The sequence below is a fragment of the Motacilla alba genome, chromosome 9, assembly GCF_015832195.1.
Source record: "Motacilla alba alba isolate MOTALB_02 chromosome 9, Motacilla_alba_V1.0_pri, whole genome shotgun sequence".
NCBI lineage: Eukaryota > Metazoa > Chordata > Aves > Passeriformes > Motacillidae > Motacilla > Motacilla alba.
Genome location: NC_052024.1, coordinates 24,278,154 through 24,296,750, shown reverse-complemented (window position 1 = coordinate 24,296,750; position 18,597 = coordinate 24,278,154). Strand labels below are relative to the sequence as shown.

The 18,597-nt window shown below is 49.3% G+C and overlaps 2 protein-coding genes across 5 annotated transcripts in view; one reads left to right on the top strand and one right to left on the bottom strand.

The window, feature by feature from the left end:
• The window catches only part of VEPH1 (ventricular zone expressed PH domain containing 1), a 58,358-nt gene that overhangs the window by 28,236 nt on the left and 11,525 nt on the right, over positions 1-18,597 (bottom strand). For all 4 annotated transcript variants that reach the window (XM_038145839.1, XM_038145838.1, XM_038145840.1 and 1 more), the window contains 2 exons: positions 4,760-4,926; positions 3,495-3,704 (listed from right to left, as the gene is read on the bottom strand). In XM_038145839.1, coding sequence (XP_038001767.1) covers positions 3,495-3,704; positions 4,760-4,926 — 377 coding nt within the window. The remainder of the gene's footprint in view (positions 1-3,494; positions 3,705-4,759; positions 4,927-18,597) is intronic.
• PTX3 (pentraxin 3) lies at positions 5,576-18,595 on the top strand. The gene is made up of 3 exons (XM_038145844.1): positions 5,576-10,092; positions 10,572-11,093; positions 14,200-18,595. Exons 1-3 carry the CDS (start codon positions 9,942-9,944, stop codon positions 14,811-14,813), a joined length of 1,287 nt encoding a protein of 428 aa, XP_038001772.1. The 5' UTR covers positions 5,576-9,941; the 3' UTR covers positions 14,814-18,595.

Here is an 18,597-nt window from a genome sequence, read left to right as displayed (position 1 = left end):
CCAGAGCCAGATCCCTGAAGGCTCTTTAAGGGCCCCACATCCTTCTGGGTTGGTAGATCAGCCTGGCTCAGTGATCAGGGCCCCAGCAGCACCAAGCTCCCTTTTCACCTCTGAGCCAGACGAGTCTGGCTCAGCTGCTTCATAAAACCAGAGAACAGTTTGGAAGGGACCTTAGAGACCACCCAGTCCCACCCCTGACATGGGCAGGGACACCTTCCACAGGCTGCTCCAAGCCCCACCAACACCTCCAGGAATGGGGAATATCCAGCCAGGATCTGAACATCTCCAGATTAGGGCTCCTCTGTTAGAGTTCTCCTAATTAGACTGGGTTCCACTGTTCTAAAAACACCCAAGTAGGAAAAGCGGTGGAAAAATCATTAATTAACTCAGGAGCTCCCATCAGATCCTTCAGTGGGGGAATCCTTTTACTCAGGGAAGCCCACTTGGTCCTCAGCAGATTGATGGAGAAACTGGGAGATGTTTGGATTTCAGCCTGTGCTGAAACACAAACAAAGGCAAAAAACCAAACAGCTTTTTCCTTCCCAAGGGCCAGCAGGGAGCTCATGTGCCACGCACGTGCTCTGGGCTCTGCAGGGTCCCAGCCCCATTTCCTCCTCTCTTCTGGGACCTCGTAACCAGAGAGCAAAATCTGCTGAAAGGTTGATTCCAGACCCAGCTGGGCTATAAAAATACCCAGGAGGCTTTGGCAGGACATGGTCCTGCATCACGGGCGAGACTTTTTTTGAAGAGCAAACCAAGGTAATTCAAGGAAAAGCAGCTCTGCTGCGCCGTGCCATGACAGAGATAAATGGCAAGAGTGGATCACACAAATCACACCCCTTCAGCCATATGGGGGAAAGCTCCAGCTACACCCTGGGCTGGGCTGATGTGAGCAAGGTTTTTCCTCAATGGCTTGAACGAGGTTGACTCTTTGGTGCGCAGTTACTCATTTATTTGAAAGCCGATCTTTCCTCCAAGAGATAAACAGAGGCTCAATTAACATTTAAAACACATTTTTGTTTTCTAAACAAACTGTGCAGCAGACTAAATGGAGGAGCAGTTTTGACCATTTTCCTGTCACTTTGATCCAGCTGGAGAGTCTCCAGCCATGCTGAAATGCTGCTACTCGCCTGGAGTGAGGTAGAAGAACAATAAACTCGCCTCAGTAATGTAATATGTAACTGTTATACAAAACAAAATTACAGCAAAACAGCTCAACATGAAAGCAGCCGTTATCCCTGCCACAATTCTCATCCAAAATGTTTCACAAAGCCTATTTGGATGCACATAACCCCTTGTTATTTCAGCAATGCCTGTTTGATGTATTCGTGTATTTTCTCATAAGCAGCCCTTGCATTTTATGGCATTACATCTGCCAGAAGGTGAAGAGCTGAAGCACAAGCAATGAGGTGTGGCAAACTGTGCTTTTTTCTTAAAAACAGGTTCAGGAGACCACAAAAAGATCACAAGGCTTTCAGAAATAACTCCAACTCCCATGTGGTTCAAAACACAGGGGAAAAAAAGTGTCCGACTGCCCTGAGCCCTAAGACAGTTTTTCATTTGCACAAGTTTATGGTTAAGGGACAAGTTCTGACTTCAGCTTGCCCCCTGAGAGTGTCGCTGACACCAGCAGAAGTGGTGTGTGTAAACAAGGGGCAAACTTTCAAATCCAGAGCTCTCCTCTCTCCCGGGGTCCCTGGAAGCACAAGAGGCTTTTTCCAGGAGCCAGCAAGGATTTGCTGCTCAGATCCACAGTCCTGACCATCAAGGGCCAAGCCTCAATCCTTGCCACCTCTTTTCCCCAGGCAAGCCTTCCAGTGAAATAAAACATCAACAAATAAAGTTCTAGCCCTGCCATTGATGTCTCCTTGCCTGCTTGTTTTGCTTGGCCGGGCAGGGGATGCTGATTCCTGTCTCAGCAGTGACAGAACATCCACGGCACGGCTCGTGTCAGGACAGGAGAGAGGGGACAAGGGATGAGGGAGGGTTTGGGAAGGCCCTGACACGGGGATGTGAGATGAGACCATCAGAGGCACACGTGGGTCGGTGGTTGGACTCGATGGTCCTGGAGGTCATTTCCAGCCTGGCAGATTTTATGATTCCATGAGCTCACCCCTGCTCAGGAATCAGCCATGAAGGCATTTCCTTCCCCTCTCAGGTGAGGTGATTCTTGTTGTAAGACCAACTTAGGGTTTGGAGCAACCTGGGGTAGTGGAAGTGTCCCTGCCCATGGCAGGGGAATGAGATGAGCTTCAAGATGCCTTCCAACCCAAACCACGCTGTCATTTTAAGATCTTCCATAATTCAGAATTATTCACACTTCCTAACATTGTAGAGAGCAAAACAAGAGAGGAGCCATTGATCTCCTGGTGGAACATTCACCTCTGCCACCCTCTGTGTGTTGTCTTTATCCCTGTTTTTGAGTCTGGAGCACAGGGTCACCAGATGTCAGTGACAAACACAGCAAACAAATGACAAATGTGTCCTCCTCACAGGCTGGGATGCTGCTGAGTCAGCAGCTTCCCAAAAAATCAGACTCATGGCACAGGACATGGTGAGAGCTTTCTCAACATTTACTCCAGGGAGACTGGACATTAGTTATTCAGTGTGTGCTCCACTCAGTAGATTGGTGTAGCCACATAAACCAACAGGTTAAAAATACGAGGGCAAAATATTCTTTGAATCATGTCTTTGTAAACTTTACTCTGGTGCTTCATTTCCAGCACTACGAGGAATCCAACAGGGCCAGTTGGTTCCTCGCTTATTCTTGGTTTGGTATAAAACAATCACAGCAACAAAAGGCAAAATAAATAAATTCAGCCCCTTTGAAGTAGCAGAACTCAGCGGAAATGGAGCCTCAGAGACACCCAGATGGGGAGAGCTGCTTCAACACCCCAAAACACAGGATCCAAATGAAATCCTTCAGTTCTGAGCCCAGCTGTGCTCAGCTGAGGATTGGCTGGTTAGCAACCGTAAAGTTTCTAGAAAATGCTGACACTCAAATACTAAACACAGAATTAAATGTGGTCACCTGCAGATCTTATAAAAGTAAAACTTGCTGGGGGATGGAAGTAAACAAGGAGAGAACAAAAAACTTCATTTGGCTCCCAGGCCTCAATGGGATTTTGGCTCCTCTTTCCACACAACAGAAATAAGATTTATGAAGCCAAACCAAATCTGGTTTTGATTCTTCTGAGATAAATTTAATTTTACATGAATATAAAGCTCCAGACCAGTAGAAACAGCGAGGATGGTGTCTTCCTGTGCTGCTCAGACTCACGAGGCCCAGCCAATACAAACCCAAATTAATTGCCAAAGGGGGAAGGACTGGAATGGGGTCATCTTTAAGGTCCCTCCCAACCCAAAGCATTCAATGATTCCATGGCAGGGCAGTCGGGTTACTAGATAAGAAATATGTGGATGCATTACTTTATACAAGAATAAAAGCAACCCCAAGCCCAAACCCAAGCAAGTCCTCTTGTTTCCCACCCTACCTCATCGAGGTGTCCAACAGCTCCAAAGATCTTTGCTGTCTGCCCAATCAAACTGGGAAAACTCTCCCCAATTTCCCTCAGCGTGGGAAGGAAAGGGGCCAAGGCTGCAGGTTCGTAGCTGGATATTTCCAGAAGGATGTTTAGAATCACCTCACTGTGGTTGGGGTCCCTCAGGTGTGCAAATAAAAATGGCAAACACTCTCTCAGCACCTGTTAAAAAATCAGAAACAAATTGGATCTCTGTTTTGAATTGTGAACACATATAACCAGAGGAGATACAACCACCAGAGTGATAAAAATAAGCCACCAGACTCTGAGTTAATAGAAGTTTTCCACCCTCGGTGACCTTTGCATGGAGCTATCACTGAGGTCAATCCAAGTTCAACTCAACATATGGAATAAGGGTAAGCTCTGCTTTAAAATATGGCAGTTATGCATAAATAAGTAAGGAAATGCCCAATTAAAAAAAAATACCCAAAACCACCTTTACTAAATATTTTCCCCGCTCCAGGCCAGTCTATATTTTATTGATTCAAACAACATAAGACTCAGCCTTCCTCAATAATACAGTAAATTAAAGTACTTGTAGAAATTTTTGGGTTCCACCAGAAACCAAACAATGTGACAAGGTCAGGAGCTGGAACAGAGGGAAAAACAGGGGGGGCAAGATCTTCACTGCATAATAAATGTGCTGTAGGTAAGTTGCCATTTCTTGTAAGAACCCAATTTTCAGGAGGCTGAGGGTGTCCTCAGAGCCATCTGCCAAACAGGATGCAGTTGTGTACTGAGGGATTAATTCAGGGTACACAGGCACACTAATGAACCTTGGATTCAGGGAAACTGCTGCAGCTGTGGGAAAGACATTCAGACACAGACATGGGTATAAAACAGCCCCTTGTTCTGTTCTTTTTTGGGGGGGATTATCAGTTCTCATCAGTTCCTAAATCATTTTAATTGTGCTTGACATGGATTTTAATACAGTTCATGTACATTGACAGAAACACAGTTACGGGAATTCACACTCGGCTGAGAGAGGAAGAGCCAAAAACATTGCAGACAAATGGTTTAACCCAAACCTTTTGGTCCAGCAGAGTCTTTGCTCTGTTCTCCTTATCTAGGTGGAGAACTTGGGGTGGAATCAGAGAACTGACAGGGAATCAGCACAGGAAGGCACTGCCCTGCACGGTGCGATTCCTCCCTCACCAAGCCTGTGAGACACAGACCCCCAAAAGGAGGGGCAGGGAGATGCTCCCGGTGTGGTTTACCCCCAGTTCTCTCTTCCTGGCCACGGTGTGCAGGAGCCTGAGGAGGTGGAGCTGCTCGGGCGGGTCCAGCTGGGCCATGGGTGCCACCAGCTCGGGCAGGCGGGCGTGGATCGGCCGCGGCTGCTTCTCGTAGAGCGCGGGCAGCACCCGCAGCAGCATCCAGTTCCCTGGGGACACAGCAGGGACAGGACTCAGCCTGACAGGTGTGGCTGGGGCGTGGATTCAAGTCCCATCTTCTGTTCATGGGGCAGTTTTCTTTATCCCTCCCACAACCAACCCTCCCTCCAGATCTCTTCTGTTAAAGGGTCATTAATTATGAGTTATCTTCTGTTAACGGGTCAGTGAGTGTCCCTGCATGGCTGATCAAATTCCATCAGCCCATGGGGAGATGCTCCGCCCAGGGGAGGAGCCCAGCATTCCCACCTGGATACAATCTGAGCCTGGAACAGCACAGCAGCCTTTGCCCCTGCATTCCCAGAGGAGCAGCTTTCTCCTGCCCTGCATTCCCAGAGGAAGCCCAGGCCCATCTCCAGCAGCCCTGGAGCTCCAGAGGAAAACTCCCCCCTTGCCCAGGATCCCTGCTCCAGCAGAACCACAGCTAGCACTGCAGGAGGGCTGAGCCACCATGGAATGGCACTGCTGCCACCACCCCTGACCCACAGGGGGTCAAGCTCCTCTTCTGACTCTGGCAGTAGTTTGATTTCCTTTTTGTACTTTTGTAGTTTTAATTTTCCTAAAAGAGAACTGTTATTCCTATTCCCATAGCTTTTCCTCAGAGCCCCTTAATTTAAAAATTATAATAATTTGGAGGGAGGGAGTTTCCATTTTCCATTTCACAGGAAGACTCCTGCCTTCCTTAGCAGACACCTGGCTTTTCAAACCCAGACAGACAGACAGGGACCAGCTGTCAGTCAGGGCCCAGCACTGGGCAGAGCCCCACAGCACCAGCACACTCCTGGAGACAGCAGCTTAACCACAACAGAAGGGTTTGGGTTGGAGAGATGTTAAATTTATCTCCTTCCACCCCTCCCCTGGGCACCTTCCACCAGGCTGCTCCAACCTGGCCTGGAAGGATCATCAGTACAAAACCAGGGAGGCATAAAACTGTAGAAAATTATACACTGGGCCAAGAAACCAAATAAATTATCAAAATAGAGCGAATCATTGCAGGCGTAACAGCACTGTGTAAAAAACCCTCACTAATTCCTATTAATTATAATTTTATTTCTGAGTATCATAAGAATGCTGCTTAAGGAGCTTTCAGTTTTGGATGATGCTCTGTTGAGTCCTAGGCCAAACTAAGTGTGATTTCAATTAACAAAGAAACGAGAAGAAAGAAGGAGAGAAATGACAAAGAAACAAAACCAACAAAAGACAAAAACTACAATTCTCCTTTGCTGAGATGCAGATTTTCAAATTAAATAAGCATCATATGGAAGGAATAGTTGGTGAACAGAGAGCTAAACATGCATTTGAACAGAAATAGTTAAGGATGCCATTTCCAGGAATAGAAAGGAGCCAGAGAGAGCCAACAGCAGACAGACAGAGATATGCTAAACCCTCTCTCACACGTTTTCTTAAGATGTCTGTGCATAATTCAATTTGAAGCCCAGGCTCATACCAAAATATATAACTCCACATCGCAGTACATGCCTGCCTCAATGGATTTAAGTTTCACTTGAGCAACATATGGAAAACATCTGCCTATTGCAACCTAGTATGGCTCCTTTTTGTAAACCCTTGGAAGTCCTCACGGCCTCTTTGGATTTGGTTTCCAAGAGGAATCAGCTCTCTGGCCTGCTGCTTTTCCTCCCATTTACATCTGAGCCGGATAACTTTGGAAGATAAGCAGATCTGTTCATGGATGGTAGGAAAAGGATATTTGGGTTCAGACTGGAGCACGTGGGGCTCAAGGCAGATACAGAACATGCACCCCAGGACACGGCTGGGTCTCACAACCTCCCCCTGAGCCAAGAAACGAGCACATAACTCAGGGCAGGTTCAGACAGCTCTGAGCCCAACAGCTTGTAATGATCCCTGAGGGTCCTTATCCTTCACAGGAGTGGCTCTCCGCTCCAGCCAGCCACACTTCTGCGCCTCGTCCTGCTTGGAGAATCCCTGGCTGCTTCCTGGAGGCTGCTCCGAGCCCCCCGTGCAGCCCCAGCAGTGCCAAGGCCAGGCCAGACCCCACTCCCATCCCATGGACATGGCAAACTTATCTTGTTCTGTTCTACACAGTCACACGGGCCAGGGGCAAAGGAAAGAGATTTGCTGATTAATCACCCTGAAAAGATGAGCAAACTGCTCCGCTCTGGCCATTTTCTAACCACGATCCCTGGGCTCTTCCCAGTGGATCTGGATAAAAATGTCACAACTAATGTTCCATGGGACTGATGCCAAGCACCAATTCCCTCAGAGGGAGAACCTGGATCTCAGGGAAAGGTTCTTCCCCAGAGGGTGCTGGCACTGCCCAGGCTCCCCAGGGAATGGGCACGGCCCCGAGGCTGCCAGAGCTCCAGGAGCATTGGGACAGCGCTGCCAGGGATGCCCAGGGTGGGGTTGTTGGGGTATCTGGGCAGGGCCAGGGACTGGACTGGAGGATCCTTGGGATCCCTTCCAACTCAAGATACTCAATCATGAAAAGGTGAGAGGATGGATTCACTGGAACTTTCATAGGCTCATGTCATAGTTTGAAATGAAAATGTTTTGTACTGAATACACCAAAAATTATTTTCTCTTCGGATGACATCGTGCTTCCAGCACTAAGTCCTTTCTTTGCACTGGCCCTTGCTTAGTTTGCACTGGGAGTTTTCTGCCCACATGGAGCAGAGCCCTTAAATTCCAGTCAAATTTCAGCAATGATTGCAAAAGATGAAATTCCCGTATTCCTGGACAGGCAAATTTCCTCCCAGCTATAGAAATGCGATGGGAAGGAATCCAAGAGGCAGAAACAAAAATAACAGCTTTAAGCAAGGAAAGACACCAACCTGAGCCATGCTATTGCCTAAGCTGGGATGTCAGGGCTAGGAAGGGATCTGGAAGGGAAGACTGATTATTTAGTCTGGCAAAGGAGCATTTGGAGCATGGGGTGTATCAGAGGAGTGATGCAATCACAGATGATGGACTGCAGCCACCAAACCTCTCTAACAAAAAATACTTTGTGCTAGCGCAGCTTTGGGCAGCTTCCTGCAGCAAACACTGCTGGGCTGATATTCCCTAACCAAGATAAATGGAAAGCAAAGGCAATCAGAGCAATCTCCTCCCTCTGCAGCAAGATTGAAGTGACCTCACTGACATGGAATTGCTTTTAAGTGAAGAACCTGTGTGCACACGTGTAAATAATCCCAGATATCCCAGTTTGGGTCTGTCCTTCAGAGACATCAAGAAAGGTCAGCAGGCACAACCCAGTTGGCCGTTTTCTGGTCTTTTCATGTTTGAGGTAGCAAGGGATACTCAGAGCTGTTTGTTTGTCACATCTTTGTGGGCTCTGAGGGGATTTATGCACACCCAGCTCCCCAAACCCCTGATTCCCAGAGCTCAGACAGCCAGAGGTGATATCGGGAATTCTGAATAATTCACTTGTTCCCAATCTTGCTTCATCTGAACAAGGAGCCTGAAAACATTTGTTGTGTGAGAATGGAAAAAACATCCCACTCAACTGCCTAAATGCCTTCCTTCCCTGTTCCTTCCCTGCCACCCTGACCCCCAATACTTTCCAGATTACATTTCCTCACTCTTCCCAGGCAGACCACACGCTGGGAATGACACAATTCCAGCACACAGTGTCCTGCAGCTGGGGACACTCCGTGGCTGCACATGAGGCAGGGAGGGACCCCAGGGGTGTGGTGAGGTGGTGCTAGCCCTGCACCCACCCCTGGAAAAGGCTGCCCCTAGCTCCAGCTCTGCCCATCCCAGCAGCACAGGGAGCTCGGGAAGAACGAGGGCCCTGGAGCACATTGCAGTGCCCCATGGACAGATGGATTTTCACTCCCAAGGGACTTTCCAAAGACAAAACTCAAGCACCAAGATTAGTTTTTCCCCCAGGAAGACTCAGGTTTGGCACACACCTACTGTAAAGTCATGGAGTCACTTAGGTTGGAAAGGACCTCCACGATCAGAATCCAACCTTGCCCCATCCCCACCTTGTCCCCACCACCCTCCCAGGGAGGAATTCCTCCCTAGTATCCAAGGCACACGTAGGGCAGGCTTGTATAAGCAAAATCAGAGACACAAAGGGAAAGGGAGCACAGATTCCAAGTCAGATGTAATTACAGGAGGGTTTTTTTACTGTTCTCTGGATATTTCATAGCCAATACACAATTTGTGTGAGATCACCCCTAATCTCACCTAAACAAAGCATCTCTGACATGATTAATGGCCTGTTGCACCGATAAGATTACAGAATTTAAACCAGATTAATACCAATAAGACTTAGACTAAATTAATGTTTCATCCAAAAGCACCTTGTTTTGCTTTTTCAAAGGTAACAGACACAACTCTGATTGTGCAGCTGCAGATTTACAGTTCCCAAAACAGGATACAGCTCTAAAAGATTATCCACGCAGTAATGGGGGTGTAAGTGCTAATTAGGGCTGGAAAAGCAGGACCCTAACGAGCTGTTAGAACTCCTTAAGAGCTCTCCTTTATTGCTTACAGCAACAAACTGTTGCATATAATAGAATTTATTACACAGCAGCGCCTAACCCTCCAAAAAAGCTTCACTATTTAGCTAAACCAGACACGTGTATCCAAACCGACTCCAGGTATGTTTATTTTTCTACCAGTCCCCTCCCGAGCCCTGGCACACACCGACCACAAACCGAACTACTTGCAGGGAACGCTTTCTTTTCCACAAACGACACAAAACAACCCAACCTAGCCCGCACGGTCCGAGCGCTCCCACCCAGCCCCCGTCCCAATCCGCCTCGGGGCGAGCCCGGCTCTCCCTTGGCCAGTCAGAGCATCCCCCCGGCAAACCTGGAGGGCTGGCATTGAGCAAGCTGCCCGCCCCCTTTCTTGCCTTGCCTTCCTTCCCCTGGCGGCCAAAAGGCGCAGCCGGCAGCGCTCCGCTCATTGATCGGGGCTCGGGCGCTCGCAGCTCCTGCTCCTCCCGCACGGCCCCGGCTCCCCGCAGCCCCCGCAGCTCCTCGCAGCTCCTCGCAGCCCCGGCCCCGGCAGGAGAATGCTGCCTCGAGAGCTCCTGGCCCTGCTCGCGCTGCTCTGCGCGTTCCGGGCTTCTGGCGGCTCTGTGGTGGATGAAGATGATGACTACGAGCTGATGTACGTGAACCTGGATAATGAAATCGAAGGGCCAGCCCCTGCGACTGAGGAAGGTGAGTAAATTTAAACTGAATTCAAGTGCACAACTGCCTTCGGTGCTGCCTAGCTCTTCTAAGAGTTATTACTGCAAACATAATTTACTTTTTCCAGAGGGAGAAGCTCGTGCTCGTAGCAGTGGAGTATTATGGGCTGTAAAGGTAAAGCCCTTGGCTGGAGTGCCTTGGGCTGTGCTGTAGGCTCTTGATTTCTCAGTTTTCCTGCAAAAGGCTGCTGCTGTCCCAGGGGTTTAGGATCTCTGTAATCCCACCCCTGCCCTGTTCTGTCCTGATACAGAGGGAAAGGCGCTGGCCCCAGCATGGCAGGGGGTTGGAACCAGATTGTCTGCAAGGTCCCTTCCAGCCCAAACCAGTCTGAGCCCACGGCTCTGTGACAGCCTGCAGGACACAAGCCTTGCACAGAGCCAGGTTTTGCCAAATGCTGCCGTGTAAAACTCGGTACAAAGGAACAGCAACATCTGTACGTTCCCTTCCAGCTGCTTCGTGCGACTGCCAGCGGGAGCACAGCAAGTGGGACAAGCTGTTCATCATGCTGGAGAACTCGCAGATGAAGGAGAACATGATGCTGCAGGCTCTGGATGAGCTCCCCAGGCTGGAGCTGCAGACCCTGAAGGCAGAACTGAGCCAGCTGGCCACCACCCTGGCGGGCACCTTCGCCACCGTCACCTCCCACGTGGTGTCCCAGCTGGAGCAGGTGCTGCTGAGGAGCAGGGACCAGGCTGAGGAAGCCAGGAGGCTGCAGGAGTCGGAGCGAGGGAAGGTTCTGGAGCACGTCCTGCAGCTGAGCCACAACGTGTCGGCGAGGCTGGGCTGGCTGGAGAGCGCCTGGCAGCGCAGGGCCGAGGAGCAGGCACAGGAGACAGCTCTGCAGCAGGACAAACTGGATGCCAGCAGAGGGGACAGCCTCATCCTGAGCTCCCTGTGGAAGGAGCTGCAGCAGACCCGGGCTGAGCTGAGGGTGTCCCAGCAATGGGCAGCCCAGCACCTGCTGCCAGCAGGTAAGGCCAGCGTGAGAGCTCTGGGGAGGCTGCTCCAAACTAACAGGGATCCACAAACTCCCTCCTGGGCACCTCCTTCTGCCACGGCTCCAAAGCAGCCCCAGGAGCAGCAGGGCAGCTTTGAAAAGGCTGTGTGTGAAGGGGGGAACCCCAGAATTGGTAGAAAAAGAGGCACTGAGCTGTTCAAACGTGGGATCAAAGAAAGGTTTCATCAAAGTCCTCGTGCAGGGCAGAGCCAGCCAGTTCCCACCTCCTCCAGACTCTCCCAGATCAAAGCCATTGTCAGAGAGCAGTAAATGTATTTTAGATATCCAAATTATGTTCTCTCACCTTTTGCCTTCCCAGCTGGTGACTCCTGTGTGTTTGCAGCAGTCACGGAGCTCTCCTGTTCTCCTGCATGTTCCCACTCCTTCCTCTTCCCCCACGAACATCTCCTCAGCAGCTCGGGTGCCCAGGAGCTGGACACGCTGCTGCCAGCCAGCCAAGCACACTTCCAGGGCAGGGAGGGCACATTCCCCGCATGCCAGTGGTAATATTCTGCCCTGAATATTCCCATTGGCACAGAGAAATCAGTCACCCGTGCTGCTGTTGTTTGGGGGATTTTTCCCTTTCCAAAACTTTTGCACTGGTCAGTGGGGTGGCTGTAGAAAGGTGGGCTCATACCTCAAATCCCAGCTCAGCTTTTCTGTGCAGGGCAAGGAGGCACCCAAAAAAGCAGCAGCAGCAGCTTGGGTGTGGCAGAGCAGCCCCTCATTTGTTTAAATGAATCATTTAAGATTCACCACGTGCAAGATAAACTGCACTGGAATCACCCTGCCCGCCAGCGAGCTGTCACTGCCCGGCTTCCAACTGCTGGTTAATGGCTCTGTTTTCCACAAATATAAGTTATTGCAACCTAAACCCCCCCAAAATCTACCCCCGCAGGGTGGGTGCGTAGGAAGTAGGGGGTGCAGCATCCCCAGAGGGAACTCTCACCCCAGGGAGCAGAGAGGAGCAGTAATTGCTACAGCAAAGGCAACAAAAGCCACAAAATTGTTCACATCAAAGCCTTTGCAGCCTCACCTGAGCCCATCCCTTCACGCAGGGCAGACTCAGCTTTAGAAGTAAATTGTTTGCTTTATCACAACACCTCAGAAATCTTTGTGTGATGGGAGGAGGGTTTGGAGCATATTCCTCTTTTCCCCAAACACAATCCTTGCAGACAGCATGATCTCATTCCTTATCTCCCTGTCCCACAGCCAGCCTCAGCAGCTACTCTGCCCTAGGTGAGAGCAACAAACTCGATCTGCAGTGAGGATCATCAGTGGAAATTCAGTTCATTTCCACTGGTTCCCACATGATTTTACATAAAACAACCATACTTGTAAATTTAAAGGCTACATTTTAAGTACTTCCAGAATATCTCTCTGGATTTTTTTTTTTCCAAGGGAATTTTTAGCAACTGACTTTAATTTCTCACATCTTGACTTACTGCCAGCCATACTCTTGAGGGATTTTCTAATCACACTTTTTTGTTCTTCACTGAGGCTGGTTTTAATTTTGTTTAGGCTTTGATAATAGAGCCTGAAAGCCTGCTAATTAAAAGCTTTTTCACAGTAGTGCTCCTAAGTAGCATTTTAAGGAGAATCCCCAGCAGTTGCTCACTGACCCTGCCCCTCCTCAAAAGGGTCAATGGGAGATGTAAAATCTGCTCAAAACTGGAGGGAAGCAGCCCATGAAATACCACAGCAGCTCAGTCCTGGAGGGCACAAAGAGTCCTTCATTCCCTGGAGCAGAAATTTCCACACACGTTTTAGACATTTCGGATCCTCCAGCTTCTTTAAACAGGAAATGAAGCAGCTTAATTGGAGAAGGGGCTGCTTGTTCCCTCCTGTCACCTTGGATATTAACTTAGGTGCAACCGGGGAACAGCACAGAAACCACCAGAAATGTCTTGGCTTTACTGATCTCCTGTTGCTTTCCCAAGTTGCATAAATTCCTGTTAGTGGTTTTAACTAATCTAATTTCTATTATCAACACTTTGATTAATTGGACATGAGAGAAGAGCTGGTTAGAAAGTATCAGTTGTCTCATAATTTCCCCTGTTTAACCAGTGCCCATGAAAGCTCCTGACCAAAAAGTCCTAAAGGCAGGGCCAGGAAAGGGAATCATGTAAATTAAGGAAGCAAGCCCATCTCAGCATGTTCCTGCCAACATTTTCTGCTTCTCAGCAGCTCCTGTGCCCTGATGCCCATTATCCATGGCACAGCCCCCCAGCAGCTCCCTTTTCCAGGCACAGCCTCCCCCCTCTCCTGGGAACACCAAACCTGCTGTTTGAGGGGATCCCTGACCCCCTCTCTCTGCACAGCGTCGGTGTTTTCACTTCTCCACGCTTAGAACAGAGGATAAAACAACATTTCAGTGGCGCCGAGGGAGGGTTACCCAATTACCTGGCAGAATTACCCAATTTCCAGGAGGTGGTGCTCCATTCAGAGCCCAGCTTCCCAAAGGAAGCAGCAGGGCACACAGGCTGCATGAACCCTTTGGATGTCCCAGTACAGTGCCCCCCGTGCAGGCAGGGAAGAGCCCAGAGATTCCTGCAGCTGGATTATCCCTTACCAGAGTGTCCAGCAATTCCTCCACCAGCTCTGACAGCTCCTTCCAATCATCCTGGGGTAGGTTCTGCATCCCACTGGATGAGCTGAGCTCTCAGCTGCCTTTGGGAAGCCTGGAAGTGAGCACTAGATCAGGCATTGGGACAGGCTGCCCCAAGGAGTGATGGCACTTCCATCCCTGGAAGTGCCCAAAAATAGGGGGATGTGGCACTTGAGGGCCTGGTTGAGTGGTGAACATGGTGCTGGCAGTTCACAGAATCATGGAATGATTTGGGATGAAGGGATCTTTAAAGATCATCTTGTTCCAATCACACCTTTCCCTGTCCCAGGCTGCTCCGAGCCTCAATGTCCAGCCTGACCTTGGACACTGCCAAGGATGGGGCAGCCACAACTTGGTGATCACAGAGGTCTTTTCCGACCTTAATGATGCCATGCAATGTCAAAGGTCCCAGCTGTGCCCATACAAATAAACCAGTTCTTATTTACCTGACAATCTTCTAAACCTTTCCCAGGCTGTGAAACCGCAATTCTGTTCCCCATGCGCTCGAGGAAGATCTTTGGGAGCGTCCACCCCACTTCTGGAATGGCCCTGAGCTCCTTCACTGCCTGCATCTGGCTCAAGGTGACCGAGGCCCTGGACAAAACCATCGTCTTCTCCTACGGAACCAAGTTCAACCCCTACGAGATCCAGCTGTACCTGAGCCGGGCCTCGGCCGTGCTCGCTGTGGGCAGCGCCCAGCACAAGCTGGCTGCCAGCAACGTGGTTGTTCCTGGCAAGTGGCTCCACCTGTGCGGCTCCTGGAGCTCGGAGAACGGATCTGCATCCCTGTGGGCACAGGGGGAGCTGGCAGCCAGCGCCTGGGACGTGGCTGGGGCTCACACCATCCCTGACGGGGGCATCCTGCAGCTGGGCCAGGAGAAGAACGGCTGCTGCGTGGGAGGGGGGTTTGATGAAGCTCTGGCCTTCTCGGGGAAGCTGACTGGCTTTAACCTGTGGGACCGAGTGCTCAGCGCCGCCGAGGTGACGGCTCAGAGCACGGGGGACACCTGTGGCAGCCGGGGCAACGTGGTGGGCTGGGGGGTCACCGAGGTGCTGCCCTACGGAGGGGCCCAGTACGTGTCCTAAAGCCTGGGGGCTGCACAGGAACGGATTGCGCAGAGCTGAACGTCAATACTGCAACAGCCAGAGCTGCAGGAGCCCCTGCCCCTGGAATTCCCGAGGAACATCAGCCCTGCGAGTTCACAGAAGGAGGCACTGTGGAGATGGGATCGATCTCTGCCTGCTGTCCTGGAGAAACCCTGAACACACAGCCACACACCAAGGCGTGGCACTGGGAAAGCTGTTCCTGGGGTCAGGCAGCTCTGTCTGCCCAGTGCAGGGTTTCTGATGTATAAAGTGGGGGTCACAATGGACATTCAGGAGCCAAATGGAGCTCCCAACATCCCTGCTGAGGAAAATCTGACCTGGCTCTGCAAAACATAGCAGCTGCCCCTGGATCCCTGGCAGTGCCCAAGGCCAGGTTGGACACTGGGGCTTGGAGCCACCTGGGACAGAGGAAAGTGCCCCTACCCATGGCAGGGTGGCACTGGATGAGCTTTAAGGTCCATTCCAACCCAAACCAGTCCAGGCTCCCTCCAATCCTTGGGTTCTATAGTTTAATGTGAATTTTACAGAGGAACCACCCAAATCAAGCAATGTGTCGTCTATTAATCGTTGTTAGTAATGTGTAGACTCTAAGAAAGCTAGTTCCTTGTTTAAAGCATTATTTATGCCATGGATTGATATAAAAATAATATTCCCCATCATAATCTGACATGACATTGGGAGGAAATGCAGCTGTATTATATTGTACATTGACTTTGTGATAATTTTATTGAAATTATTTTTGTAAAGTTGTTTTGTAAATAAAGATACTTTACTAGACTAAAACTCTCTGCTCTTCTCATAAACCAAAATTCTGAACCAAGTCCCAAGTGGGGCTTTTTCCACATTTTGAACCATACAGCTGCTGATAGAGGAAACAACAATAGCAACATCCCACAGGAGCAGGGACCCCAAGCACAATCCTGGCCCTCTGGGGGCAGGTTTTAAGGTACATTTGGACTTACTTGCTGTCCTCAGGGGGTTTGTACAAGATAGAATTGCTGCTCAGTGCCAGTGATTCTCTTCTCTCTCACACAGACTTATCCCAAATCCCCTAAAAGCCTAGGGCTGGATACAGAGCACAGCAGCAGCTGCAGAGAGCCAAGGAACTGCTGATGATTTTCATGTAGAAAACAGAGCACAAGGAGCACAAGCAGAGAATGATGAATACCCTATTCACTGGGTATGTAACCATTTACAGCAGGAACCATTACTTGGTACCTGTTGAAGCCTCTGACAAAGCTATCATGAGGAATGTCTTATTCAAACAATTCCTATTCCCCTGGAAGCAGCCCATCCTTCTTCTCCAGTCCCATGTTTCCCTGTCTCTCTCATTCTCTACAGCTGTCCTAAGGACACACTTGACAAATTTCTTGACATGTTGCTGCTACACTTCCTCCTGACCATGATGGATCCTTGCTGCCAGGATACAAAAGTAGGGAAAAAAGGTAAATTCCACTTTGCTGTGCCATTCAAGAGGGCTGTGCTTCATGCCTAAAGTTATACGACCCGCTCCAAAGTTTTGGCAGCACTGCTTATTTAAGGGAAAAGAATTGCTCTGATGGCTGGGATTTCTCCTGTTACCCTGCAATAAAAATGTATCTACATTATAAATGCTCGGCAGTAAACTTGACAAAAATCCCTCACTAAGTAATATCTGCAAATAACCTTAGCTAGAGAACAATGAAATATTACCTCTGTTCATCTCTGGCAGCCAAAACCCAGATCTTCAGAGTTACAAAACCACTCGGGGTCCCACCATTGTGCAAGGGCAAAACCACCCTCAAATCCTCCCTCTGTTCAGTGCCCTCCATTAAGTGAAAACAAATGTCCACGAAATGCAGCAGGAAAAGGAAAATCCTCAAAAAGATCTCCAGAAATCCTTCCTGGCTGCTCCTCTTACTGCAGCTCATACCTGAAATGCTTTGTCTTGGAAGGAGCCTTCTCCTGTCTCAGCTCAGGTTTGGCAGAGGACCAAAGGCTAAGCCGGGCCTTCCATCCTCACTGACTCAGCTGGAAAACTTCCTTTTTCCAGAGAGCTCTGCTCTTCCTTCATCACCCCCAGCCCAGCACCACAACCCACCTCCTCCAGCTCACTTCTCTCCTTCCCTCCTCACTCAACCGTGCTGTCCTTTGTCAGCAGTTTGGAGGAAATAGCATTTTGGGGGGATTTGGGCTCCAGTTATGAAAAAGCCTCTGCAATCCTGCACTACCGACACAGATGGGGGAGCGAGGCTGAGCCAGAGCCCAGCAGCACAGGATGCCGGAGCTGCCCTGGAAGGAGGAGCAGCCACGGGACTCTCGGATTACAGGGCAGAGCTGCTGCTGTCCCTCGGGAATAAACGGGAATAAATCCGTGTGACCCCGGTGCTGACGGACGGTGTCAGCACACAGTTCAGAGCCCACGCTCACTGGGGCAGAGCAGTCAAACCCTTCCTAAAGAGCTCTTTTTTAGCTAATGAGATAAGAACCCGGCCGTGCAGCCAAAGAGTTGCCCCAAGTAATGAAAAACTCCGGTTCCTCTCCAGCATTTGCAGGCAAGGGGCCAAAGTTTGCTCAGCCTGGTGCCACGAGGCTGAGCCCCGTCTGTGCAGCCCCACAACACGGCTTTGTCTCCAAAAACTGCCTTGGAAATCCATCCCCAGCAGCTTCGCCTCCTGCTCCCTTCAGCAAACACTCCCAGGGCAGCTCTCAGCTCCCAGCCTGCTGCAAACGCAGCCTCAAACACCAATTATGCACAGTGTCATTAAGGCACTGCACAAAACAAATCGTTTCGCCTGCTCTGAGCGGCCCCTTCCAGGCTGGAATTCCCAAACCTGATATCCACAGCAACATCTGCTGGTGGAAGGACATAAATACACAATTCAACCGTGCTGAAACCTTCCGTTGTGGTGGGCATCACTGTCCCCAAAACCAGGAATATATTCACTATTTCTGTTACTATCCCACAGTACAAGTGGCAATAACGTTAGCACATTAGTAAGTATTAAAATAATAAATTTATAAATTTATAAATTAATAAATACAGGATGCACACGTTTATTTTGAGGGCTTAACATCTTCATAACACTGTTCTTTTAATAATTAGTTATTGCTACTCACTGCTATTCCTCCTATTCGAAGCAGAACATTGATTTTACCACTGCAGTAGCACTGTGTTGCAACAAACACTGTGAACTTTATTACTCCAATTCAATTGGAGTTCCTTTTATGGAGGAATGAATATTTTTGGCTTTTTAAACCACAAAAAATAAAACGTAAAGAGATTAGCAACATTGTTCTATATAAAGCTAATAACGTAGGCAAAATGAAAGAACCACTACAAAGCTTTTATATCTTCCATCTGACTGTTCCACCACAGAATGGGATTAATTTCATCCCCATTTCTCTTTTGGAGCCTTGCCAGTGACACTAAGAGGAAGGATAAGAGCTCCATGGCTGGTGCCTCATATCAGGGCTGATAATTTGGAGTCCATTAGCAGGGAATATTAACGAGTACAGATGTATTTCCTGCCCCATGGGTCAGCCAATCCATACCAAACCTCCAGAGGTGCAGTAAATTCACATATTCCTTGAGAAAGTCTGTTGTTAGAGTGTGATTAATACATTTGATCCCATTTCTAGATATTTCCATAGCTCTGCTTTATACAGCTCATATGATCTGGTGAATGGTTGGATTGATCCTGAAGTCTTTCCCACCCCTAATGATTGATTGATTAATAAGATCATGGCTCTGTAGCTGCCTAGCACAGCCTGGTCTGGTCAC